General features: G+C 48.1%; 1 protein-coding gene and 1 pseudogene across 2 annotated transcripts; one reads left to right on the top strand and one right to left on the bottom strand.

Moving 5' to 3' along the window:
* Nucleotides 1–517: 517 nt before the first annotated feature.
* On the top strand, nucleotides 518–6,931 carry LOC112628332 (putative GED domain-containing protein DNM1P46). Its single transcript, XM_025391103.1, has 5 exons — nucleotides 518–607; nucleotides 4,598–4,808; nucleotides 5,524–5,558; nucleotides 5,605–5,782; nucleotides 6,729–6,931. The coding sequence occupies exons 1-5, from the start codon at nucleotides 518–520 to the stop codon at nucleotides 6,929–6,931; spliced, it is 717 nt and encodes a 238-aa protein (XP_025246888.1).
* A 4,547-nt stretch (nucleotides 6,932–11,478) lies between these two features.
* Nucleotides 11,479–20,158, bottom strand: LOC112628745 (annotated as a pseudogene). Its single transcript, XR_003120476.1, has 17 exons — nucleotides 20,111–20,158; nucleotides 18,297–18,416; nucleotides 17,345–17,404; nucleotides 17,081–17,161; nucleotides 16,186–16,224; nucleotides 15,895–15,942; nucleotides 15,722–15,806; nucleotides 15,514–15,626; nucleotides 14,385–14,471; nucleotides 14,171–14,278; nucleotides 13,888–13,975; nucleotides 13,227–13,483; nucleotides 12,748–12,959; nucleotides 12,580–12,683; nucleotides 12,404–12,517; nucleotides 12,153–12,305; nucleotides 11,479–12,067 (listed from the first exon to the last, which is right to left on the bottom strand). The product of XR_003120476.1 is annotated as a golgin subfamily A member 8B-like (transcript).
* Between the last annotated feature and the right edge of the window lie 1,934 nt (nucleotides 20,159–22,092).

Below are 22,092 nucleotides of genomic sequence, written 5' to 3'. Positions count from 1 at the left end.
TTTTTTTTAACTTAATCCCAAATGTGATATAGTAAGTCTCAGTTTCTTGATCTCAAAAACAGAAATTATTCAATGAGAGTCTGTGTGAAAACTTTAAAGTTTTTAAAGCCACTACCTGACTTAGGAAAATCCTCGGCTTTCGCTGTTAAAGTTTTAAAAGCCACTTTAAAGTTTTTAAAGTCACTGCCTGGCCCAGGAAAGTCCTCAGCTTTAGCCGTTATTAGCTATGATTATTATTGTGTTGGCTACACGTGCATTAATGAGGCAGGAAAATGCTCAAGGATAACAACCAAGAATCCAAATTATCTCATCAGACCAAGAGGGAGGCATATGTATGCATGCTTATGTTTCAGCTCAGAGCCCTTTGTCTAGAAGGCTCTTGAACTCAGAGGCCCAGGCACTATCAACTTTGTCCTGGAGCCAGCACTTTTGTTGATCAATGAAATTGACATAGTGCTTTTTTTTTTTTTTTTTTTTCACCAATCATGTGCCTCAAGCTAACTGTGTCAAGCGGAGCATGCTTCAGATGGCTGGAGTGAACAATTCAACTTGTGGAGGAATGAGAAATGTTAGTGCTGGGACAAGAAACATAAAACCCCAGGGTAAGGTAGGAATCACTGAAAGTCAGGCAAAGGAACCGGCATCCAGTAATGAGTTAGGCTTTGCCGGCTTCTGGCCCTACAGATGGCTCTTTGGAGAGGAAAAAATTAAGCCAGGCCCGAGGGCACAGATCCTAAGGGAATGCTGGCAGCTCTAGGCTGTCTATGGAAGAGAAGCAGAGGGTGGCACCTGGTTGAAAGAGGGGGCTGGGGGACATAGCTTGAGCCTGTGTTTACAGATGGAGTCTCCTGATTCCTGAGACTGGGGAAGGAGATCGTGCCTGGATCAGGGGACCTCAAATCAGAACTCTTCCCACCCACACCCCTTCTTTTTCAGGGCATCTTTCACTGCAAACAACAGATAAACTAGTTGGAAAGCTCAGCAGATTCTCACGGTGGTGCCTAGCAGGCCAGGCCTAGCTGCCCTTTAACCTGTGACTGAGGATGATGCCACTGGCCTGTAACCACACATTGGAAAATCTTTACATCCAGGGACACTCCATGCCACACAGAGACAGCTGTGCATGGTTCTTTAGGTTTGAGGTGCTGTCCTGGCCGTTGCCTTATAAATATGTCAGATTAAAATGGGTTGCCCTGGAGCTTATCTAACCTTTATCCTCCTCCACTCCCCGCCCCAAAATGAAGGAGCTGCTAGTTTTGTTTGCTTTATGGAAGATGGATCTGTCATTGTTTTTAGAACCTTTGGAGAAAGATTTCTTGGGAGGAAGCTATCCTGAACCCCCAGAGATTTTCTCATTTACTGGCGCACCAGCTTTAGAGTCCTAGGTCTTCATCCTGGCTCAGCCACCCTCCAGCTGTGTGACCTTTGAGAAGTTGCTTGTCTACACTGAGTCTCGTTGTCACCTATGAGTGGAGGCTGCTACATTGCTACTGTTTGGAGCACCTACCCCCAGGCACTCTTACAGCGTGATGGTGAAGATAAAATGCAATAATAAGGCTGAAGGGGGAGGATTTCTTGAAGCCAGGAGTTCAAGACTAGCATGGGCAACAAAGCCAGACCTCATTTCTGTGAAAATGTTTTTTAAAAAATTAGCTGGACTTGGTGGCTTATGCCTGTAGTCCAGCTACTCGAGAGGCTGAGGTGAGACCACTTGAGGCCAGGAGTTTGAAGCTGCAGTGAGCCGTGATCACGCCACTGCACTCCAGCCCAGGCAACAGAGGGAGACCCTATCTCAAATAAATGAATAAGTCAATAAATAAAATAATAAAATAATACATGCAATTACTACACTAGTACATGATCAGGCACATGATAAATGCTCGATAAATGGTAGCCCCAATAAACTTTGTAATGTTTTGGGAGAGGGTGTTCTTTGGACTCAGCCCAGTGACAGAAGCATTGGAAAAGACTGATGTGTATGATGGCTGTTTCCTACAAGTACAGGCCTGTACCCCCAGGGACCCAAGGCATTGGCTCCATGGGGCACCTTGTTCTATTTACACTTGTTTTGGGCAGCACCGATTGCCCTAGGGCTAAGCAGGACTGCCACCACTGACTTGATGGCCAAGAGTATCCCCCTCCCCAAGCTAGCCATGGGAAAGCCACTTGCATCGTAAGACTACAGGAAATCAAAGGGCATAAAAAGCACGATTTAGTCAGCTACTCTCCAGCTGATGGGCAATAGATTTTTGCTATTTTGAACAGAGTTGTTAGGAACATTCCTTGTCCACATCCCCTGTTTTATATAGACAAGAATTTCTCTTGGATGTAGAGTAGAATTGCTGGGCTGGGAGGAGTGTGAATATTCAACCTTATGAGATGGAGTCAAACTGTTTTCCAAGGTGGTCATACCAGTATATACTCCCAGCAGCAGTTCTTAAGAGATCTCGGGATCTCTATCTTCTGGTGATGTCACAAGCAGTCAAAAAGAATAAATCCCAGCTATAAACAATAAGAATCTTAGCAATATACTATTAAGTGAAAAAAATAAATTCTAGAAGGATGCATACAGCATACTTTATATAACTTGGAAAAGAAAATGTATATGCAGGCCGGGCATGGTGGCTCATGCCTGTAATCCTGACACTTTGGGAGGCCAAGGCAGGAGGATTGCTTGAGGCCAGGAGTTCAAGACCAGACTGGACAACATAGCAAAACCCTGTCTCACCAGACACTAGAAAAATTAGCCGGGTGTGGTGGTGCACACTTGTACTCCCAGTTACCCATGAGGCTGAGGTGGGAGGATCTCTTAAGTTTAGGTGTTCAAGGTTACAGTGAACCATGATTGCACCACTGCACTCCAGCCTAGGCAAGAGAATGAGACCCTGTCTCTAAAGAAAAGAAAAGGTAAATAAGTAAATAAGTAAAATTTAACAACAAACTGTGGGCCAGGTCCGGTGTCTCATGCCTGTAATTCCAGCACTTTGGGGGACTGAGTTGGGCAGCTCACGAGGTCAGGAGTTCAAGACCAGCCTGATCAACATGGTGAAATGACGTCTCTACTAAAAATACAAAAATTAGCCAGGCATGGTAGTGCACGCCTGTAATCCCAGCTACTCGGGAGGCTGAGGTAGGAGAATCACTTAAATCTGGGAGGCAGAGTTTGCAGTGAGCTGAGATTGCACCACTGCCCGCCAGCCTGGGTGACAGAGCAAGACTCTGTCTCAAAAACTAAACTATACTAAAAATTTTTAAAAATTTTTAAAAGTTGGGTTTTTGACAAGATAACATTGACAAACAACAGGAAACATGACAACTGATACTGCAAAAGCTCAGGCCGGGTGCAGTGGCTCAAGCCTGTAATCCCAGCACTTTGGGAAGCTGAGGTGGGTGGATCACGAGGTCAGGAGATCGAGACCGTCCTGGCTAACATGGTGAAACCCTGTCTCTACTAAAAATAACAAAAATTACTCTGGCGTGGTGTCAGACACCTGTAGTCCCAGCTACTCAGGAGACTGAGGCAGGAGAATGGCATGAACCCGGGAGGCGGAGCTTGCAGTGAGCTGAGATTGCACCACTGCACTCCAGCCTGAGTGACAGAGCGAAACTCTATCTCAAAAAAAAAAAAAAAAAGTAAAAAAAAACAACAACAAAAAACCAAACCCTCAAAGGATCACTAGTGGCTATTATTAGCAAATATATGCAAACAAATAGGAAAACCTACTAAAAATGGATAAATTTCCAGACACATCTAGACTACCAAGATTAAAACATGATGAAATCCAAAACCTGAACAGACCAATAACAAATAATGGGATTGAAGCGGTAATAAAAAGTTTCCCAGCAAAGAAAAGCCTGGGACCTGATGATTCACTGCTGAATTCTAGCAAATATTTAAAGAAGAACTAATACCAACCTTAACCAAACAATTCCAAAACTAAAGAAGGACGGAAGACTTCCAAACTCTTTCTACAAGGCTAGTATCGCCCTGATACCAAAACCAAAGATAATCCAAAAAAGAAAACTACAGGCCAATATCAATGATGAATATTGATGCAAAAATCCTCAACAAAATATTAGCTAACTGAATTCCACAAGCATTAAAGTTGGGGTGCAGTGTCCCAGGTTCACTCAACCCTTCCCGTTTTCCTCTCTGTGTGTGTCTACTTTGCTGTGTTCCCTGGTGGCAGCGGGGGTGGCAGTGTTGGTGCGTGGGCCTCCCAGGACAAGGGGAAAGTGAGTGTGCCCTTTTCTTGCCTCCTGCCAGGTGTCTGCAGCCTGGCACAACTTTGTCCAGGTCTCCAAGCCGAGGACCTGGAGATGTTCTTTTCCAATTTCTGGATTGGTAGCTTGAGGCAAATTCTGGGCACTAGAGTCAGAACTAAGAAGAGACTGAATCAGGGGAATCTGGGGTCCTGAGAGGCAGAGACCTGAAACCATCTAGAGCCGTGTGGGGAGTTGGGTGCGTGTTCAGGCCAGTTGCTTCTCTCTGTGCCTCAGTGTTCCAGGTACCCTTGGAGGGGCTGAGATCCTAGGGATTCCTGGAGCCTGGCTGCATGGCCTGGCCACTCTGATGCCCTTGTGTTCTCCACGATAGGGCAGCAAAGCCGAGGAGAATGGCTCCGACAGCTTCATGCACTCCATGGACTCACAGCTAGAGCGGCAAATGGAAACCACCCAGAACCTGCAGGACTCCCACATGGCCATTGTCAACAACACCATGTGGGACCTCATGGTTGGTGTCACGCCCAAGACCATCATGCAAGTCATGATCAACAACGTGCATGCACCGCCTCATGGGCCAGGAGGCTCCTGTGGCACTGGGGGTGCAGATAGCCATGCTGGCCTGGGGGAGATGCTAACCAGCCCTATGGGACCAGGTCCAGGGTGGCAGGCATGGTCCAGACCAGAGCTGTGTCATGGAAATATAACATGGGACTGAGGACAGTGACCCATGCCTGTAATCCCAGCACTTTGGGCGGCCAAGGCGGGAGGATAGGTTGAGCCCAGGAGTTCAAGACCAGCCTGGGCAACATAGTGAGACCTGGTCTCTACACTAAAATTTTAAAAATAGCTGGGCTTGGTGGTGGCATGTGCCTATAGTCCTATCTACTCTACAGGCTGACATTGAAGGATCACTTTGAGCCCGAGGTTGAGGCTGCAGTGAGCGGTGATCTCGCCCACTGTACTCCAGCCTTGTGACCGAGTGAGATCCTATCTCCAAAAAAAATTTATTTAAAAAACTGAGTAGACAGGTGTGCTGGTGGCATGATAGGTCCTGAGTCCCCTCCCAGACCTGTGACCTTGGACAGGTGACTTTTCCTCTGGACCTCAGTGTCCCTATCTGAGTGAGAAAAGGGCAGTGGGGAGGCAGATCTTTGAGTCTAAGTGGTGTAGAAGCCGCGTCTGAAAAGCCATACTCAGGGCTCCAAGTCCAGCACACAGTCCCACCAGGGCCCGGCAGGAGGCCAGCGCAGCACAGGCATCAGGTCCCAACCTCCTTCCCTCTTTGCGCACTCTCAGACCAAGGAGTTCATCTTCTCGGAGCTGCTGTCCAACCTGGCATCCTGAAATTGAACTTGCAGGACAACCAGGTGTCCTGTCCCTGTACTCACGTGGGGACCAGAACACCCTGATGGAGGAGTCAGCAGAGCAGGCACAGCGGTGGGCCGAGATGCTGCGCATGCACCACGTGCTGAAGGAGGCGCTCAGCATCATCGGCAACATCAACATGGCCACCATCAGCACGCCCACGGGGTCTGTGGACAACTCCTGGCTGCAGGTGCCGAGAGTCCTTGCTGGATGCAGGTACCAGGGCTGGCCCCCAAGGCCCCAAAGTCCCCCAGCCCCCATGGCTGAGCCTGAGGCTCTTGGAGCAGGCTCTGTGCCCAAGCTGACAGACGTGGGTGCTCTCTGGAACCATCAGAGAGCTCATGGTTTATGGTGTAAGGGCTTAGAGCTTGGAAGGGGTTGTGTGTGGGGGCACTCTGAGGCGGCCAGAGGCCTAGGAATGTCATCCTGGGCCCACCGTACCTGTTGTGCAGTCTGAGTCATGCTGCCAGGGCAGAGTATCCAGCTCCCAGCCTGGGAGTGCTGAGAGCCAAATCCACTGCAGAGGAGGGGTGAAAGTCAGGGTCATACCTCCTCTATCTGTCGGCAATCCAGTCGTGATCTAGGATAAAACCTCGAGAGTCCCATACACACGGTCAACCCACAACACACCTCACAGGCCAGGTAGGGACACACAGCCCCCTTCTCTCCCTCCCAGGTACCATCATAGCTGCCAGCGTGTGACGGAAGGCAGGATCCCTGGACCCCGCTCAAGCACCATCGCCAGTCAGCAGGCTCACGCACCTTGGCCTGTTGCTTCTAGGGGTCGCCTCTGCTATTCAACCAAGGGGACCACAGTGCCTGGTGTCCTGGCTGAGCTCTGCCCGGCAAGCCCACCCACCTTCCCTGCCATGGACTCTCCCTCTTCTGCTTTTCCCAACAGGAAGGGCCCAGCCTCACTTACGCGACCTGCAACCCCCAACAAGCTGAGGCTTCCCCTTAGACTTATAAGTCTATAGCCAGTGGAATCCAGCTGCCTGCCCTCCCTGCCTCCCCCAGCATCCCTTCAGAGGATCCTGGGCATTCTTACCACCCAGAGGATTCTCCAGTGATCACTCCAGCCATCCATCCCTTTTAGCTTCATCATCCTGGTTCAAGCAGTATTCCTTTTCTATCAGGCCTGGTGGCTGTTGTGTTGGGCTCCCCAAGGCGAGAGGTGGCCCTGGACTGGTGGGTTGGAAGACAGGGTGACCAGAGAAGAGGGAAGCCTGAGGAGGCTGAGCACGGGTCTGACCGGTGCATGTATTACCTGGGTGCCGTGGAAGAGGCCAGCGTGCGTGGGGTGGGGAGGGCTGCCACAGCCCCCAGGCACTACCTGTGAAGCTCCGGCTCCTCCCTCCATCTTCCTCCCCTTTCCCTTCCAGCCCCTCTTTTCCAGGAACCTTGACATGCCCACACCTGTGCCCTCCCCTCCCTGGCCCTCCCACAGCTGCTGTGGCACATCTGTGCTCTGCACTTACCTCACCAGCTCTCTGCTCACTTTTCTCTCTCCTGTTTTCTCTCTGGTTTCTCTCCAACTGCCAGCCGATCGGGTCCAGCAAGTCCATCCCATCCTCAGAGCCCAGGCACCCCTTTGACCTCTAAACAGATCCCTCCTCTTCTTGGAGACCTCCCTTTCCAAGCCTGCCTGGGCGGCTGTTCTGTGATTTGACAGTGGCTCCCCCAGCCCCAAAGCCTGTCCCCTTCATCTGTGACTTGGTCTGTTGTAGTGGTGAGCGGACACATCCAGGTGTGACCGTTACTGAAAACTTGTGCCCCCTCTGTGGTACGCCCCTGCCCTGGTCTATAAATATCTATAAATACGCCTACACACACACACACACACACACTCCTACACGTGGCTGGCCGCCTTGCCTCTAGCACTGGGAATCAGTCACCGTGCTGTCCTTTTGGAGTCTTGTGTGCCAATAAGAGAAAGCTGTTCCCTGACATTGCCTCTCCAAAGTGCAGCACCTCCAGTGAGCCTCCCTCTCCTGCCCGGCCTACGGACAGCCAGCCCCTGCCATCCCTCCCACCCCCCACCAAGCATGGGGGTGCTGTGCAGGCAGCTGTGTGGCCTGACAGTCTCTACCAGTCCTGCTGTCCTTCAAACCCATTTCTGGATGGCGGGGAAATGTGTCCTCTGCTGGCTGTGTTCTCTGTGGAGCTCAGAGGAGGGGAAAGGCCAAGCTATTTCTAGGGTGCTATTGGGAGCAGTGAAAAGGCCATACCCTTTCCAAGGGGCACTTTTCCTGGAAAGCCCCTGGAGCTTCCCTGGCTCTTATCCTATGAAGGTGGCTTTGGCCACCAGGGGGCAGGGCCATGAACTCAGCCTGGAGGGAGCCTGCCGGGCAGCTGGCACTCAGGAGGGACAGAAAGAACAGGCCACCAGGTGCAGACAGGAGAGGGAGGCAAGGGGACAGAATGGAAGACGCCTGGGGTGGGTGGAAGTCAGTGCCCTTAGGTGCTGGTACCTGTCTTCCCAGCCACCGCTAGATCAGGCTTCTGAGCCTGTTGGCTGTCAGGGCGGGACTGCGCCCCATAGGCACCGTGGCAGTCCCCGTGGAATCCCCCAGGTGCCACCAGGCTGCATACAGGTAACAAGCCTGGAAGGTCCCCAACAGCCTCACTGGACATGCTCAAGACACTCTGGGACTCCTCGTTTGGTGGCACAAACTCCAGGACCCAGTGAGGGAAACGGGAGCACACCAGGCCGAGGAGTATGGTTAAATCTGTTTATTCCAAAATAAAAAGCAAAATAAACAGGAGTCGCATCACCAGGGAGCCACGACCCCATCCATGCCTCCTTCCTCTGTCCTATGCTAGCAATAAATAAGTTTCCCAGCCACAAATAATTATTAGAACCTCCTCCCCACATGCCAGCTCCAACCACAGCTAGGTATGATACAGGAGCGGCCCTACCCTCTGGAATATACAAAACGTTACACAGACAAAATATGTACACTGGGGAAGGGGGCCCACGCAAGCAGCCCATGTCTTCACCTGGTCCACAGTTTGCCCCACTGTCCTGCCTCAGTTACCTCTCTGAATAAGAAGGTGGGAGCCCCCCTGAGGGAAAAGTTGCTATGCTGAGAGTAAGGAGGCCGTCAGAGTCATGCTTAAAAATTTTTAATTTTTAAGGTCTGTCTTGCTACCCCAATTTTAAAGGGGTGACTGGGAAGGGGTGGTAGGGTCATGGTGGCAGTGCAGACTCCAGCCCCACTTCTCCAGGCTTTGCTGACACAGAACTGCTTTTAATTTTTATTTTTATCCCATGACTTTTTTTTTAAATCCCGTAACTTCTTTTTCATAACATTTGGTAACTTTGCATAAAACTTCTTTCTACATTTTTGCAACAATTTTTCACTTTTTTATCCCATAACTTTTTCACTCCATAACTTTTTAAATCCCATAACTTTGTAAACTTGTGTTCTTTTAATAAACACTTGCAAAGTTATATTATAATTTTGTAAAAACGAAACAGATTATCTCATGCCAAGCATGCCCGGCATTTGCACAGTATCAATACCTTTAATACTATAGTTTTCAAGACTCGCAAAATAAAATTTTAAGACAAAAGCAGCATTTTGCAACAATTTAATCATTTATTACATTAGAGTAGCATCACACCAGCAGTCAATAATGTCACTTTAGGGAAAAGTCTTTCAGTATTTCCATTATAAATTCTGTTTACAAGAATTCATAAATTGGTAAAATTCATTCTAAGAAAACTTGGCAAATAAAGCTTTGGGCTGGAATTGGCATTTCTTTCTCTACTTTTCCTTCCCACCGTTTCGTTCTTTTAAACTAGTGTTCATATTTTAAAATGTTTTAACTTATTTCAGAACATGAAGATAGCAGTTACATTTTTTAATAGTTATATTATTTTAAAATGACTCTTTAAGATAAAGTTTTAGAGAAACTATATTATGGATAGGGCTGATTTACATTTTCAAATTTTCTAAAAATCAGCTTAGAAAAGTTCTAGAGCTGAGTTTTTTCCATTTCTGGAAAACCTATCAGGTTTAATCAAATACTTTCAAATTTATTCAGTTGAACTCACATTTTAAAATTCTATGTTTCTGATGAACTCTAGCCTTCCAATGTTGCCTTCTAAGCAAATTGAAAGCTGCCTTACACTGAATGAGGAAGAGCACAAATACTTGGCTGAATGAGGTATCGCAAAAGACTGCATGCACTTTGAAGACTTATGTTATTGTCATACCATTTCCATTTTTTTAAGCTTTTTCTTAAATATATGACAAATACCTACACAAAGAGTGGAACTTCAGTCCATTTTAAACCCACGGGCTAGCAATTGTACCACTGTTAATTAGTCACATTATTTGGTCTAACATTTTTTCTTTATCATTCTGAAACTGGGCTTATCTAATACATTGCTACATACATACAATTTGGAAGAGTCAGTTGAAGTCACAAGGACCCGATATTTGCACTCTTTCAGTGAATGCAGGGAAATCTGTTATTCCATCAGCAAAATCGTATTGTTGCTCTCCTGTTACTGTCATATTTATAAAAGTATCATGAGGATGCCAAATGCTAAAAATGGAGATCTCGTAACCAGGAAATCCCCACTCCAGGGAGCACACGTACATAGCTCCGTACATCCTAATAAGGTGATGTGTTTTGGAACACAAACATTAGAACTTCATGAAGTTTTAACGGTTGCTTCTTTCCCAAGCATCACCAAGTTACGACTTAGGCAATGTGTGACTGAAATTCATTCATTCATCATGCATAGGCACAATCACATAAATATTGTACAAAATATGTCCCTAACTGAAACTGAGAGGCACAAAAAAAATTTCATTCTTAGTAAAGAAGTTTGTGAGGAAATACAACTCTGTGATTGTACAGACACGTTTCCTGATAATACATTGACATTCACAAACAGTAGATTGCACTGCAGTTTGTAAACATTTTAAGTTCTCCTTGATTTTTAAAGATAGTATAATACTGTCTACTAAAACTCCTTTCTGTTTCAACTAAGTATTTTCACATATATTAGTTTATGATAATGCTTGTTATTATTTTTGAAAGTGTTTTCCATTCAAGGAAAAGAAGTAAATTCCTATGTCAGAGTAACAAAGGTGGCTGAAGAATAGGTATTAGCTAGAGAGGTCTAGATGGTAAATCAATCTTCAAGCCTCAAAGACGCTCCGTGAACAGAGAGGAATGCCAGGTGCCACACTGCTTCCGTTCACTCTCAATCATTCTTGACTAGAGCCTGTATGCCTGTTCCATGGACATTTAAACTCTTAAGGGATTCCTTATGATCTTTACTAAATATATTAAGAAGAATGCCAGCCAGCGCCCTTTTGTGTACTGGGACATGTAGTCATGTGATTAAAACAGGTAACATGAACTCTGATTTTCAAATGTATTACAGATACAAATGTTCTAAGCAAGAAAGGTTTTCCACATCCACAGTCAACGATGGGAGCCTTTCATTCCTCAGCAATAATCCCTTTTTAGGTCATCGAGAAAGAGCACAACTGCTGCAGCTCGTGATGCAATATCTTCATGAGCCCAGAGCACACACAAATCCTGAGGGAACTACCACAGTACAGCGCTCATTCTTGGCACCGGACCAAATGAAACACACTCTATCCCACACACACCTGCCAGAGCAGGCCACTTTCCTCTTCTGTGAGATTTAAAAATCCCCCAAAATGTTATTACTCCCATCACCAATACACAGAAAATGGGGGAAAGACTGTTTCCAGTTCTCGGCCTTTAAACAACTCTAAATGTCAGTACTCACAGTGGCATATTACAAAGTAATAAACAGTGCACACTTGAGGGCAAACCGCATATTGAGCTAATGAAGAGCTCACAGTGATTAAGATTAGATCAAACATAATAGCAGAACATAAGCAAATTTTATCGGAATTCTGTAATAAACATACATGCTGCAATAACATTTAAAAAGCATGGCAGCCTATTCCAAACCAGCGAGAACAGTTTTGTGCAAACAGTGGGTCTTTGGGTGTTTGAACTCCCACCATGTAAGGGCAAACTCGATATGCATGCTAATGACCTACAATTATGAAATTAAAAAGGAAAAATGCTAAAGGATGCCAGAGTGAACCTCAGTGAAGGCCACAGAGACCCACTCTCTTTTAACTTTTTACAAATAAACTTAAAGTATAAATTAGAAACACAAATAAACATGAATAGCTCTAATATTCGAATGAAGTAAATGAATTGTGTAGGAGATTAACCCTATAACTTTGTTTCTTTTTAAAAATTTTCTTGACCAGCTCTTTGATGATGGTGATATTTATCTCCTTCTTCTCCACAGCCAAGCCCAGCAAAAGAATGGCACAGAGCGGTTGCTGCCCAAGCCTGGGTGCTCCTGGTGGTCCTGCATGATGGGCTGTGCAGTACGGTTGTCCTGGGGAGACCCCTTCTTGTGCAGGCTGGGCGCTGTCGGTGAGGCTCACCTCATAAAGATCTTTGGAGAGAGGGAGGCGGGGATCTGTGCACAGTGCAAAACCCCCTGCTCCTGCCTGCCCGCCCTGCATTAGGGCTCTACTCACCACCATGCTGGTCGGCAGCCCCAAGCTCCTGGGGGGGTGGGGCTTCTGGACCGGGCTCATTAGCAGGGTTCTGGGCAGCGGCCAGGAATTTGCTGTGCCCTTTGTTGCGGTGAGCACAAGCTGCAGCAGCATCCCCCGCAGCTCCTGCAGCTCCTGCAGCTCCAGCAGCTCCACCTGGAGGGAGGGGTGCTCAGGTGTCATGCCACCCCCACCCCCGACCCCTACCCCTGCAGGGATGTTGCACACCCTACCTTTATCTCGTCGTCTTGGGCCAGCCTGATGATGTCCTCCTCCCAGTGCCGCCTCTTTGGCACTGCCCTCTGGCTCCGTTATAAGGTGATTAATTTTCCTGTGTGAGGACAGGGCTCAGACGCTGGGGCTCCTCTGACGGCCCTGCAGCTCCCCCTGCCTTGCCCTGGCCTCCCACTCACTGATGGGCATCTCTCCCTCCAGTACTGGACGAATCGCAGTTCTAGTTTCTCCACACGCTCCCTCAGGTCCGCCTTCTCCTCCAGGAGATCCATAAGGCCGCTCTGGAATCAAAATAATGGGGTCACCTCTCAGCAGCGACCTGCCTATCCCTGCCCTTCTTGGCCTATTCCAGGACTCACCCACCTCCAGCTTCTCCATGACTTCCTGCAGGGCCCAGGGGGTTTCCTCACTCACAGACTCGCCCCCAGTCCCTGGGGCTGGGACCGCTGCCTCTGGCTCCTTCTGGGTCGAGGTTACTGTCTCCACCTCACGCAGCTTCTCCTGCAGCTCTTCGACTTGCTGCTCCAAGTGCAGTGCGCTCTTGTTCTCGTTGTTCTGGATAGAGAGAAGCAATCAGTAGTCACCCACTGCAGTTGGAGACCCTAGAACTTGGTGTCTGCCTCCCATGGCACCGGGAAGAGTGGAGGCAGGTTAGAAAAATCATCTCCTCTCTCCCACAGCCACCAGAGCAGGGCTCTGGCTCACAGGTGCCTTTAGAAGTAACATTTCATGTGAGGGCTACACTGCCCCGTTTTACAGGTGGGGAAACAAAGGCCTGGAGGGCTAGGGAGGAGGGCAGGCTCCCCAGGTGGGACAACACACCAGCTCCTCGACGCCGCTCTGTGGCTCGGCTAGCTGCTGAATTCTCTCCTCCTGCTTTCAAAGCCTCTCTTGCTGCTCCTGAAGCCTCTCCTCCTGCCTCCGAAGCCTCTCCTTTTGTGCCTGGTTCAGGAGACTTAAGTGCTGATGGTTTTCCACCTGGGCCTGGAGCTCTGCTGACACTCTCTCTAGTTCCTTCCTCAGGTGCTGCAGCTCCACCTCAGAGGCCACTGCTGGGGGCTCCGGGTGCAGAGGTTCAGCTGAGAAAGGAAGCAGGCAATAAGGGCCTCTAGATTCTCAAAAACCAAAAACAAAAACAAAACAAAAAACAACAACAAAAAAACACCCTTCTCTTGGTGCACAGCTCCTCTCAGGCTCCCCAAACTTGGCCTCACTGCTAATGATTCCTTGCACCCGCATGGTAGCCAATCTTCCAAACCACTTTCAGATGGAAAGCACTGTAGGTGGCTGACAACGGGCCCTCTTTGCTGATGGGGACACTGAGGCTCATGGAGATAACAACACTTGCTGTCTCCCGGCACAGACCTCTTTCCCTCTGCCTCAAAGCCCTTCCATCCACCCACCTCCCTGGGGCATTCTAACCCACCTGCACAGCCCCCTCTCATGCCAGGCCTGCTCCCAGGTCATGCCAGTCCCATCTTACACCTCTGGTTTTTGAGTTGGGACAAGCTCCTCTCCAGCTCCTCCACCCGATGCATATCATGCTGCTTCTCCTTCTTCAAGGTGCAAACCTGCCCAAAGCACAGCGGGAAATGGCCCTGGAGAGAGGGGCTGGTGGCTGGACAGGCTACCATCTCCCTCTCTGCCCCCACCTCCACAAAGCCCAGACCCATGACCACCTCTGGCTGTACTATTCCCATGTTACAGATGCCCAGAAAGATCCAGTGACCTATCTAAGATGGGCAGGCTGAAGGGTCAGATCTCACCTCCTGTGACATTTTCCTCATCTTCTCCTGCCACTGGGCCCTCTCTCCTTTTATATGTTCAGCATATTCATCTCTCTCTAGCTGGACTTGTTTAAGTGACTCCTTCATCTGCAAGAATGGGAACAGAAGTTATGAAGGGCTGTCACTGGTCCTCACCTGCTCCTGGCCACCTGTGGTCATCTTCCTTCCATATCCTCCCTCTGCAAAACCTCACCTGTGTCACGTGCGCTTTCAGCAGTGCCCGCTCCTGTAAGGACTGCTCTAACTGCGTCTTGAGAAGTGTTTTACTGCGGTTCAAGGACTGGATGGTGAAGAGTGAGAAGTTTCTATCAGGGGAACCTGGGCCATTCCATACAGTGCCCCTTAAACAGGCTAGGGCTAGGCTCAATATACAACTCGGTCAGTACAGATCAAGGCATTTACAAGCCCATGGTCTGGTTTTTAAAAGAACTCAGTAAAGTTGGAAGGGACAGGGAAAGAGATTGAATTTACAGGTGGCTAACGGAGGCCCAGAGAGATCAGTTAATATTGCTATTGTTATTACTGTTATTACTAGCAATGTTTGAACCTTTATGGCGTGCTTCACCAGGTACCATGCTAGCAATCCCATTTAATCCTCACAACCACCATATGAGACAGTTACTATGATTCCCTCTATTGTGTAGATGAAAACACATGGAGTACTTGAGGTTAAGTTCTTGCCTAAGATCACTTAGGCAGAGCTGGGATTTGAACAGCCAGATCCACCCGATTCTCTGAAGCCCATTTTTCTTGCTGGGGGTCACAGATAGGAAAGGGACAATGAATCTTTTGTTCACTGTTTGAAAGGATGATACATTCGCATAGTCCAAAACTCAGAAGGTACAGAAGGGAAGTATCTCCCAGCCACCCTCGTGCTCTCTCCTGAGTTTTTTGTGAACCCTTGTAGACTTATTTTATGTATATTTTCATAGTATGTACACACATACACACAGACGCACACACACACACACGTTTCCTCTCTACAGAAATGGTAACATACTAAAGGTACTCTTCTGTACCTTCACAGTTCAAGTACCCAATACCCCACCTAGGACTTGGCCAAGATCCCAGCCAGGTAAGGGCAGGGCAGGCACTTGGCCTCCAAACTCTGCGTCCAGTGCTCGCTCCCCACCGCACCCCCCAACTCACCCACAGCAGCTGACTCAGCCCCAGGCTGCTCTAACAACCAGACACAAAAGCAGCAAGAAATGGCCATGATGCCTTCTGGGCAGGACACTCCATCCTGCAGAAGGGACCTTTAGGCTCACTCCTCCATCTGCGAAGCTGGGCTCCCAGGGGATGAGGCAGGTGGTCAGACTCACCCTGTCTGCCTTCTTCTTCTTCTGTGTGGCGGCGACAGCAGACAGAGCCCGCTCTAACTCTCCCGTACGCTGCGATGAACGTTGCAGGCGGGCAGCCAGATCCTTCGACTCTTCTGTAATGAGAGAGTTGAGATGGGGCCCAAAGGACTCCCCCTAAAGACCTATCGAAGTGCCAGGTTGAAGGATGACAGGGTGCCCAGATTCCCACATTCAAAGTACATGAGAGAGCGTTTCGTATGATACAGGTCTATAGTTAGTTTCCTTTTCTGTATGTTCAATCTCTGGATTTGAGCCTTTGGGAGAAAAGCCAAGCAAGTGCTGAAAGAGAAGGAAAGAAACATTCTCGGGAGGACAGGAGAAAACTTCACACCCTCCACTCACCTCTAGCTCCCTTTCAGCTTTCTGTTTCTCATTGTTTGCCTTCTTTTCCTACAGGAAGAGGAAGACAGAGCTCTTACCAGGGGGAGGCAGAGATGGCACAGCAAGAGACATGCCCCCAGAATGCCACCACCCATGGGATTAGGTTATCAGGGACCCTGTGGGGATGGGGTGGAATCTGAAGGATGAGCCTTCTTCCCCAGGCTGGGAGTGGGCGAGACAAGACTGGGGCCTTCTACATCTGAGTGTCCCCCAAACCCAGCCGTCATGGCATGAGCAAAGAAATCGTGTTACTTCTTCCAGCTGATGTTCCACTTGTTTCTTCTGTTGTTTCTGTTGGGAGAGTCAAATTAAGGTGATGGAGGGTGGCCCCCTCAACTCTATTCCCCAGGCCAGGAAGCGGTAGGCAGGGCCAGGAATGGATTTTAAAGGCAAAGTTCTCAGACCCAATGGGAACACAAACTGGTAAACTCTCCTCAAGCTCCCAAGGACAGAGGATTTGGGTCTTTGTCTTTGTTGCTTTTTGCCCACAGCCACAGAACTCAGTGTGAATCTAGAATCTCTTGAGAGGACAGGAACATAAACCTCTAGAGATGGAGTTTGAGAAAGGCCCCCCTTCTGCCCGCTTGTGATTTAGAAAAGTGCGTTCATTCAATAAACATTTACTGAGCACGTATGGGTCAGGTACGGTTCTTCACAGTATATATAGGATGTAAAAGGACAGATAGGAGCCCTTGGCCCTGAAGTTTCCGTTCTAGGGAGCCTTTACATCTCAGACTCTCAGAGCTAACAGACACCTTTGATACTCACTACCTCCTCTGGAAACACAAGCCCAAAAAGGAGAGGCGGCTTGTCCAGAATCAAAGAGCAAATTAGGGACTGAGTCACGGCAGAAATACGGGGCCCCTGACAACCAGTCAGGCTAGCACTTCCCCGAAGGGCAAAAATCCCAGGGCGTGTGTAGCAAGGACTCGAGCAGGGGTGTGTGGAGAGGAGACAGTCAGAAAAGAGGGCAGCAAAAGAAGAGCCATGCTGCATGCTCTGGGGTCCCTCCAGGTGAGGTCTGGGTGCCTCAGCTCCCTATTTGCCCTTTGCACCAGGGCCCCCAGGCCCTTTCTTCAGGGCCCCAAGGGGAAACTGGAACCCAAGATTGGCAACGTGGAATCAGGGAACCCCACTGGACTCTTACCAAAGATTTGATGGTGTTATTCAGTCGACTGATTTTGACGGACCTTGAGTCAAGGACTACTGCTTGTTCTTGGCACAGGCTCTGAGGTGCATGCAGAGAGGAGGAGGTGGAGGAGGAGTTGGGGGAGAGGTAGACAGAACAATCATTAGGGCTGGGGTGTGTGTGGGCTGTCTCAGCTAGCAGAGGGGCACCGAGTCCCTGCTGTGGGAGGAGGTTGGAGGGCTGGCCTGCGTGGTCACTGCACCTCCACCCAGAGCCTCCTACCTCCAGATCCTTCAGGGAAGCAGATGATGTAGGGCCCGCCCCGTGGATACCTGTTGCTGACTACAAGAGGGTGCACATGGAGATATTCTGTTCCCCTCAGTGTCTAAGCCCTCTGACTTCCTTTCATTCACATCAACTGGCAACATTTTCTTTTCTGTCTCTCTTGGACCCTTTGTCCCATAACTCCTTTGTGCCAACTTCTCTCATGGTTATTTCCCCACCATTCCACCCTGGGGCCTGAAGTCAGTGACTCCTGATGGCAAGTGGCTGTTCTCATTGTCCTGGCTTCCCCCTGAGACTGGGGATGAGGAAAATCAAAGAGCAATGACCATATCATGGGTGCACTGAGTGTTTACAGCAGGCCATGTACTAGGGATTAACATAAAAACAACAATAACAAATCTCATTTAGACCTCACAAATGGAAGTCAAACAATAGAACCTCTATTATACAGATGTGAAAAGAGAGGCCCGAAAAGCTCAAGCAGCTTGCCCTAAATCATATCCCTAGCAGATGGAGAGGCAGGATTCAAAGCCAGAATTGTTTTTTTTTTTTCCTTTTTATGAGATGGAATCTTGCTCTGTCTCCCAGGCTGGAGCACAGTGGCGAGATCTTGGCTCACTGCAAGCTCTGCCTCCTAGCTTCATGCCATTCTCCTGCCTCAGCCTCCCGAGCAGCTGGGAATACAGGCACCCACCACCATGCTGGCTAATTTTTTTGTATTTTTCAGTGAAGACGGGGTTTCACCATGTTAGGCAGGATGGTGTCAATTTTCTGACCTTGTGATCTGCCCGGGGTGGTCTCCCAAAATGCTAGGATTACAAGTGTGAGCCACTGTGCCCGGCTAAACCCAGAATTCTTAACCAGTACCCAACAGGCCATCCACAATCTTAACAATTACCCTCTACTGCCCCTTCAGCCCCCTGTCCCCAGGAGCCTGGCCAACACTCACATCCCCAGGTGAGTGGCAACCATCAGAAGTGGATGTCTCTGGGTTACTGCCATTCATTTTCCTGTTACTCTTTGCTTCTCCTGGAACAGCAGAGCTGTTTCTCTGCCAATATTCTTTTAACTGTGGGAAAGAAGAGCAGTAATCATCATGAGAACTATCGGCCCCTACAGCCACATCCTCCCTTACAGTTTTTACAAAATACTCTTATACACCATCTGATTTAACGACACCAACCACTGTATAATAAGTGTTGTCACAATCTTTTAGGGACTGAGAGGGATTGATATCATAGCTAGAAAAAAAGAAAAAAGAAAAAGAAAAAGGCGATACTGGAACTTTGAAACTCAGTCTTCTGACTCCAAGCTCTGGGGTTTTGCCAAGAATCAGCAGCTGCCAGGGACCAAAACCAGAGGCAGAGCTAGAAAAGTAAACATTAAGTAGGCAGGAACTGTATGCCCTGTGGTTTAGAGTCATACATCCTCACACGTCTGTTAGTGTGAAGAAGTGCACCAGTACCTCTCAAACTTCTATATCAATGTGTCCTCATGGCAGAAGGCAGTCTTTCTGTTAAATCTGGGAATTAACAGAAAGAGGACTACCCAAGCCTCATTTCAGAGAGAAGTCTGGTATTCTCTTAGAAACCTATGTGACTGTCATCCCTAAGTATATTCATGTTTTTTCTCTTGATCTCAAGAGAATCCAGGGAAACTGATGCTTCAGAAAGATGTCTCACATTTATCCTGTGGCACTCAAAGTTCCCCAGGTCAAGATAATACGAGGAAGAGTCAAACTGTCAAGTTCAGTTTCCCAAGATCTATTCCACAGAAGATGAGCAAATCTCACTTCAGAGATGACTGACTGAAGGGCAGTCTGGTCCCAGAACCATAGAGAATTAGAATATGAGGTGGAGAGCTCAGAAAAAAATGTTAAAATCTCTGGAAAGCAGAAGCCTGGGAGAAAACCAAACTAAACCCATTCTCCCCTTGCCACATGGAGGTACGGTCAACGTTTTGCACTCGCGGGGAAGTGTAGGCTTTCCCCCCCATCAATGTCGATGTTAAGGGAGTGAGGCAGCCTGAAACCTCTTGCTCCTAGGTCCCACAGTCTCCATTCCCCTTCCAGCTGGAAATTTGCACTATGACCAGAGGAACCAGAAATGGGGTGAGAACACTTAGGGGACTGGGTCATAAGAATAAATGCCAGTCTTGCAGTAATGACAGTTCCTAGGCAGACTGTGACATCACTACATTCCACTCCTCCTGATTGGGGGGAGGGACCACATCAGTGCAATGTCCGAGTTACCACTCCACGATGGGGGAGGGAAACACAGGGTTGAGACCCAGGTCCTTGGAGATGACAGTGCAAAGAGCCCAGGGAGGTTGACCTTGAGGCAGCAGGAGGGGAGGGCAGAGTCTGCAGCAGGAAGCCTTAGGAGTCACCAGCCCAAAGTCACCCGGGGATGACTGGCGAGGGTGGGGTCTGTGGCTGGGGGACCCAGGTCCTTGGAGACACGAGCCCAAAGAGCCCAGGGAGGTTGAGCTTGGGTCGGCAGGAGGTGAGGGCCTAGTAATGGAGAGGGGAACCCCAGGAGTCACCCACCCAGAGTCACCCTGGAGTGATTGGTGAGGGCAGGGACTGGGCTGATGCTGAAGGGGCAGGGCTGACTGACAAGACTTTTGTGCGGGGAGCCCAGAGACACCTGCATTGGAGGGCCCTGTCTAGTGTGCCTCAGCAGTGATATGGGCTCTGGCGGTGGTCTTGTCGTCAGAGGGGATCTGTAGCTGGGTTGGGGCCATGACCTGGTGTGTTTTTACCTTTTTCTTGGCTGTGGCTAATCTGTTCTGTGGAGTTTCTCCTGCCATTGCGGGGTGGGAAAGGGAGGTGGGGTTGGGGCCACAACAGCGAAATCCCAGCGAGCACTGATCAAGACCTCCAGTCACCTACCAGGCAGCTGTGTGACTGAGCCACAGGAGTGGTAACCAGGGCCCCAGTAGAATGTAGAATAGGGGCGTGGCCTTAATGCTCCAAGCCTATTGGTCAAGGAGAAAGATGAAATGGAAAGGGGCGTGGCCAGGCAGCATTGTGTCCAGAGGGACCTGTGGCTCATAAGGAAAGCTACTCATACAACTGCTGTTCACATTCACTCTGAAAGAGGGGATGGGCTGCCCACTCTGGGAGAGGGAAGGGGCCAGCTTTTGCTTTAAAAGCTTTAAAACTTTAAAAAATATATGTGTGCATACTTTATATATAGATGTGTGTCTGTGTGTGTGTATCTATGTGTTCCTCTAGAGCTGTCTTCATTACCTAGCTTCTATGCAAGGTCTATGATTTTGGCCTATATTTTTATCTTCAAATACAGTACAAAAATTACCAGTATTACCTGAACTGAGATACAGATCTTATAAAAATGGAAAATCCATAACATGCTTGATGATTAATGAAGCAGACTATATTATTCAACTATTTTATAATTCAATAAAATAAAATAATCACAATGATTTCTCTTTTTTGGAAAAACGTTTCTCTTACTCGCCTACGTTATTGTTAAGATTTTTTCTCAAACAAGAAGCATGTTTAATATCTGGAAAAACACAAAGGTTTTGGGCCAGGTGTAGAGGCTCAAGCCTGTAATCCCAGCACCTTGGGAACCTGAGACGGGTGGATCATCTGAGGTCAGGAGTTCGAGACCAGCCTGGCCAACATGGTGACACCCCATTTCTACTAAAAATACAAAAACTAGCCAGGTGTTGTGGTGAGTGCCGGTAATTCCAGCTATTTGGGAGGCTGAGGCAGGAGAATCACTTGGACCCAAGAGACGGAGGTTGCAGTGAGCCAAGTCTCACGCCACTGCACTCCAGCCTGGGTGACAGAGCAAGACTGCATCTCAAAAGAAATACAATACAATATGAAATAAATTTTAAAAGCTTTCAATTTAATAAGCACTCAAAGCTCTTTACTGGTTTAAAACAAATACAAGGCCCATTTTTCTAGAATCACCTGGCCTCTCTAAGCCTTGCAAAGAAAACTGAATTTCTCACGTGATACTTGGCTATGACTTGCAATCACGAAAACCAAGAACTGTGTTATGTCACTGTGTATTAACTGGTACCTGGAGTTCACACAAGGCTGGGATCAAGGGTTGAGTCTTTCATGATTTGCTCCATAATCTATGTGCTTCTTATCCCAGACCAAACGAAGCTTTTGTTTAGAGTTCTACAATTTACAGTTAGTAGACAAGAGTGGTTCTCAGTAATGTAGTCTCTGGATTAGCAGCACCAGCAGCACCTGAGAACTTTTCATAAGTGCAAATTCTCAGGCCCTACCCTGGAACTGGTGAATCAGAAACTCTGGAGTAGGGCTCAGCAATTTGTGCTGCAGTCATCCCTCCAGGTGTTCAGGGACCTCTGCCATACAGCAGGTAGAAAAATGTGTTTCCTTCTGTATGTCAAAAGCCAGGGATACTCTATGTTGTGTCTCGATATGAAACAATGGCATGCAATTAAAACACATAACTCTCCTTCCTACTCCCACCCTCCATCCAATGTGTTTTATTTTCATGAGTTCCAAAAGAAAACAAGTGGCAATCAGAAGTTCAGTCTAAAAAGTATATGTAGAAGTATTAGTTCTCATCCAGCCTTATAGAAAACCATTTACATCCTCTCACAGCTAAAGTTTTAAAAAAGTATCTTCACAATCTAAGTTTCAGGCACACTAGGAGTTCTATAATAAAACACCAAGTAGATCAGAAGGTCCAAACTTACTAGAGAAGAAAAGTGGAATCATTGGCTATATTTTC

Source organism: Theropithecus gelada, chromosome 7b (genome assembly GCF_003255815.1).
Source record: "Theropithecus gelada isolate Dixy chromosome 7b, Tgel_1.0, whole genome shotgun sequence".
Lineage (NCBI taxonomy): Eukaryota > Metazoa > Chordata > Mammalia > Primates > Cercopithecidae > Theropithecus > Theropithecus gelada.
Note: the sequence above shows the minus strand (reverse complement) of the source record. Positions and strands in the feature narration are given on the sequence as shown.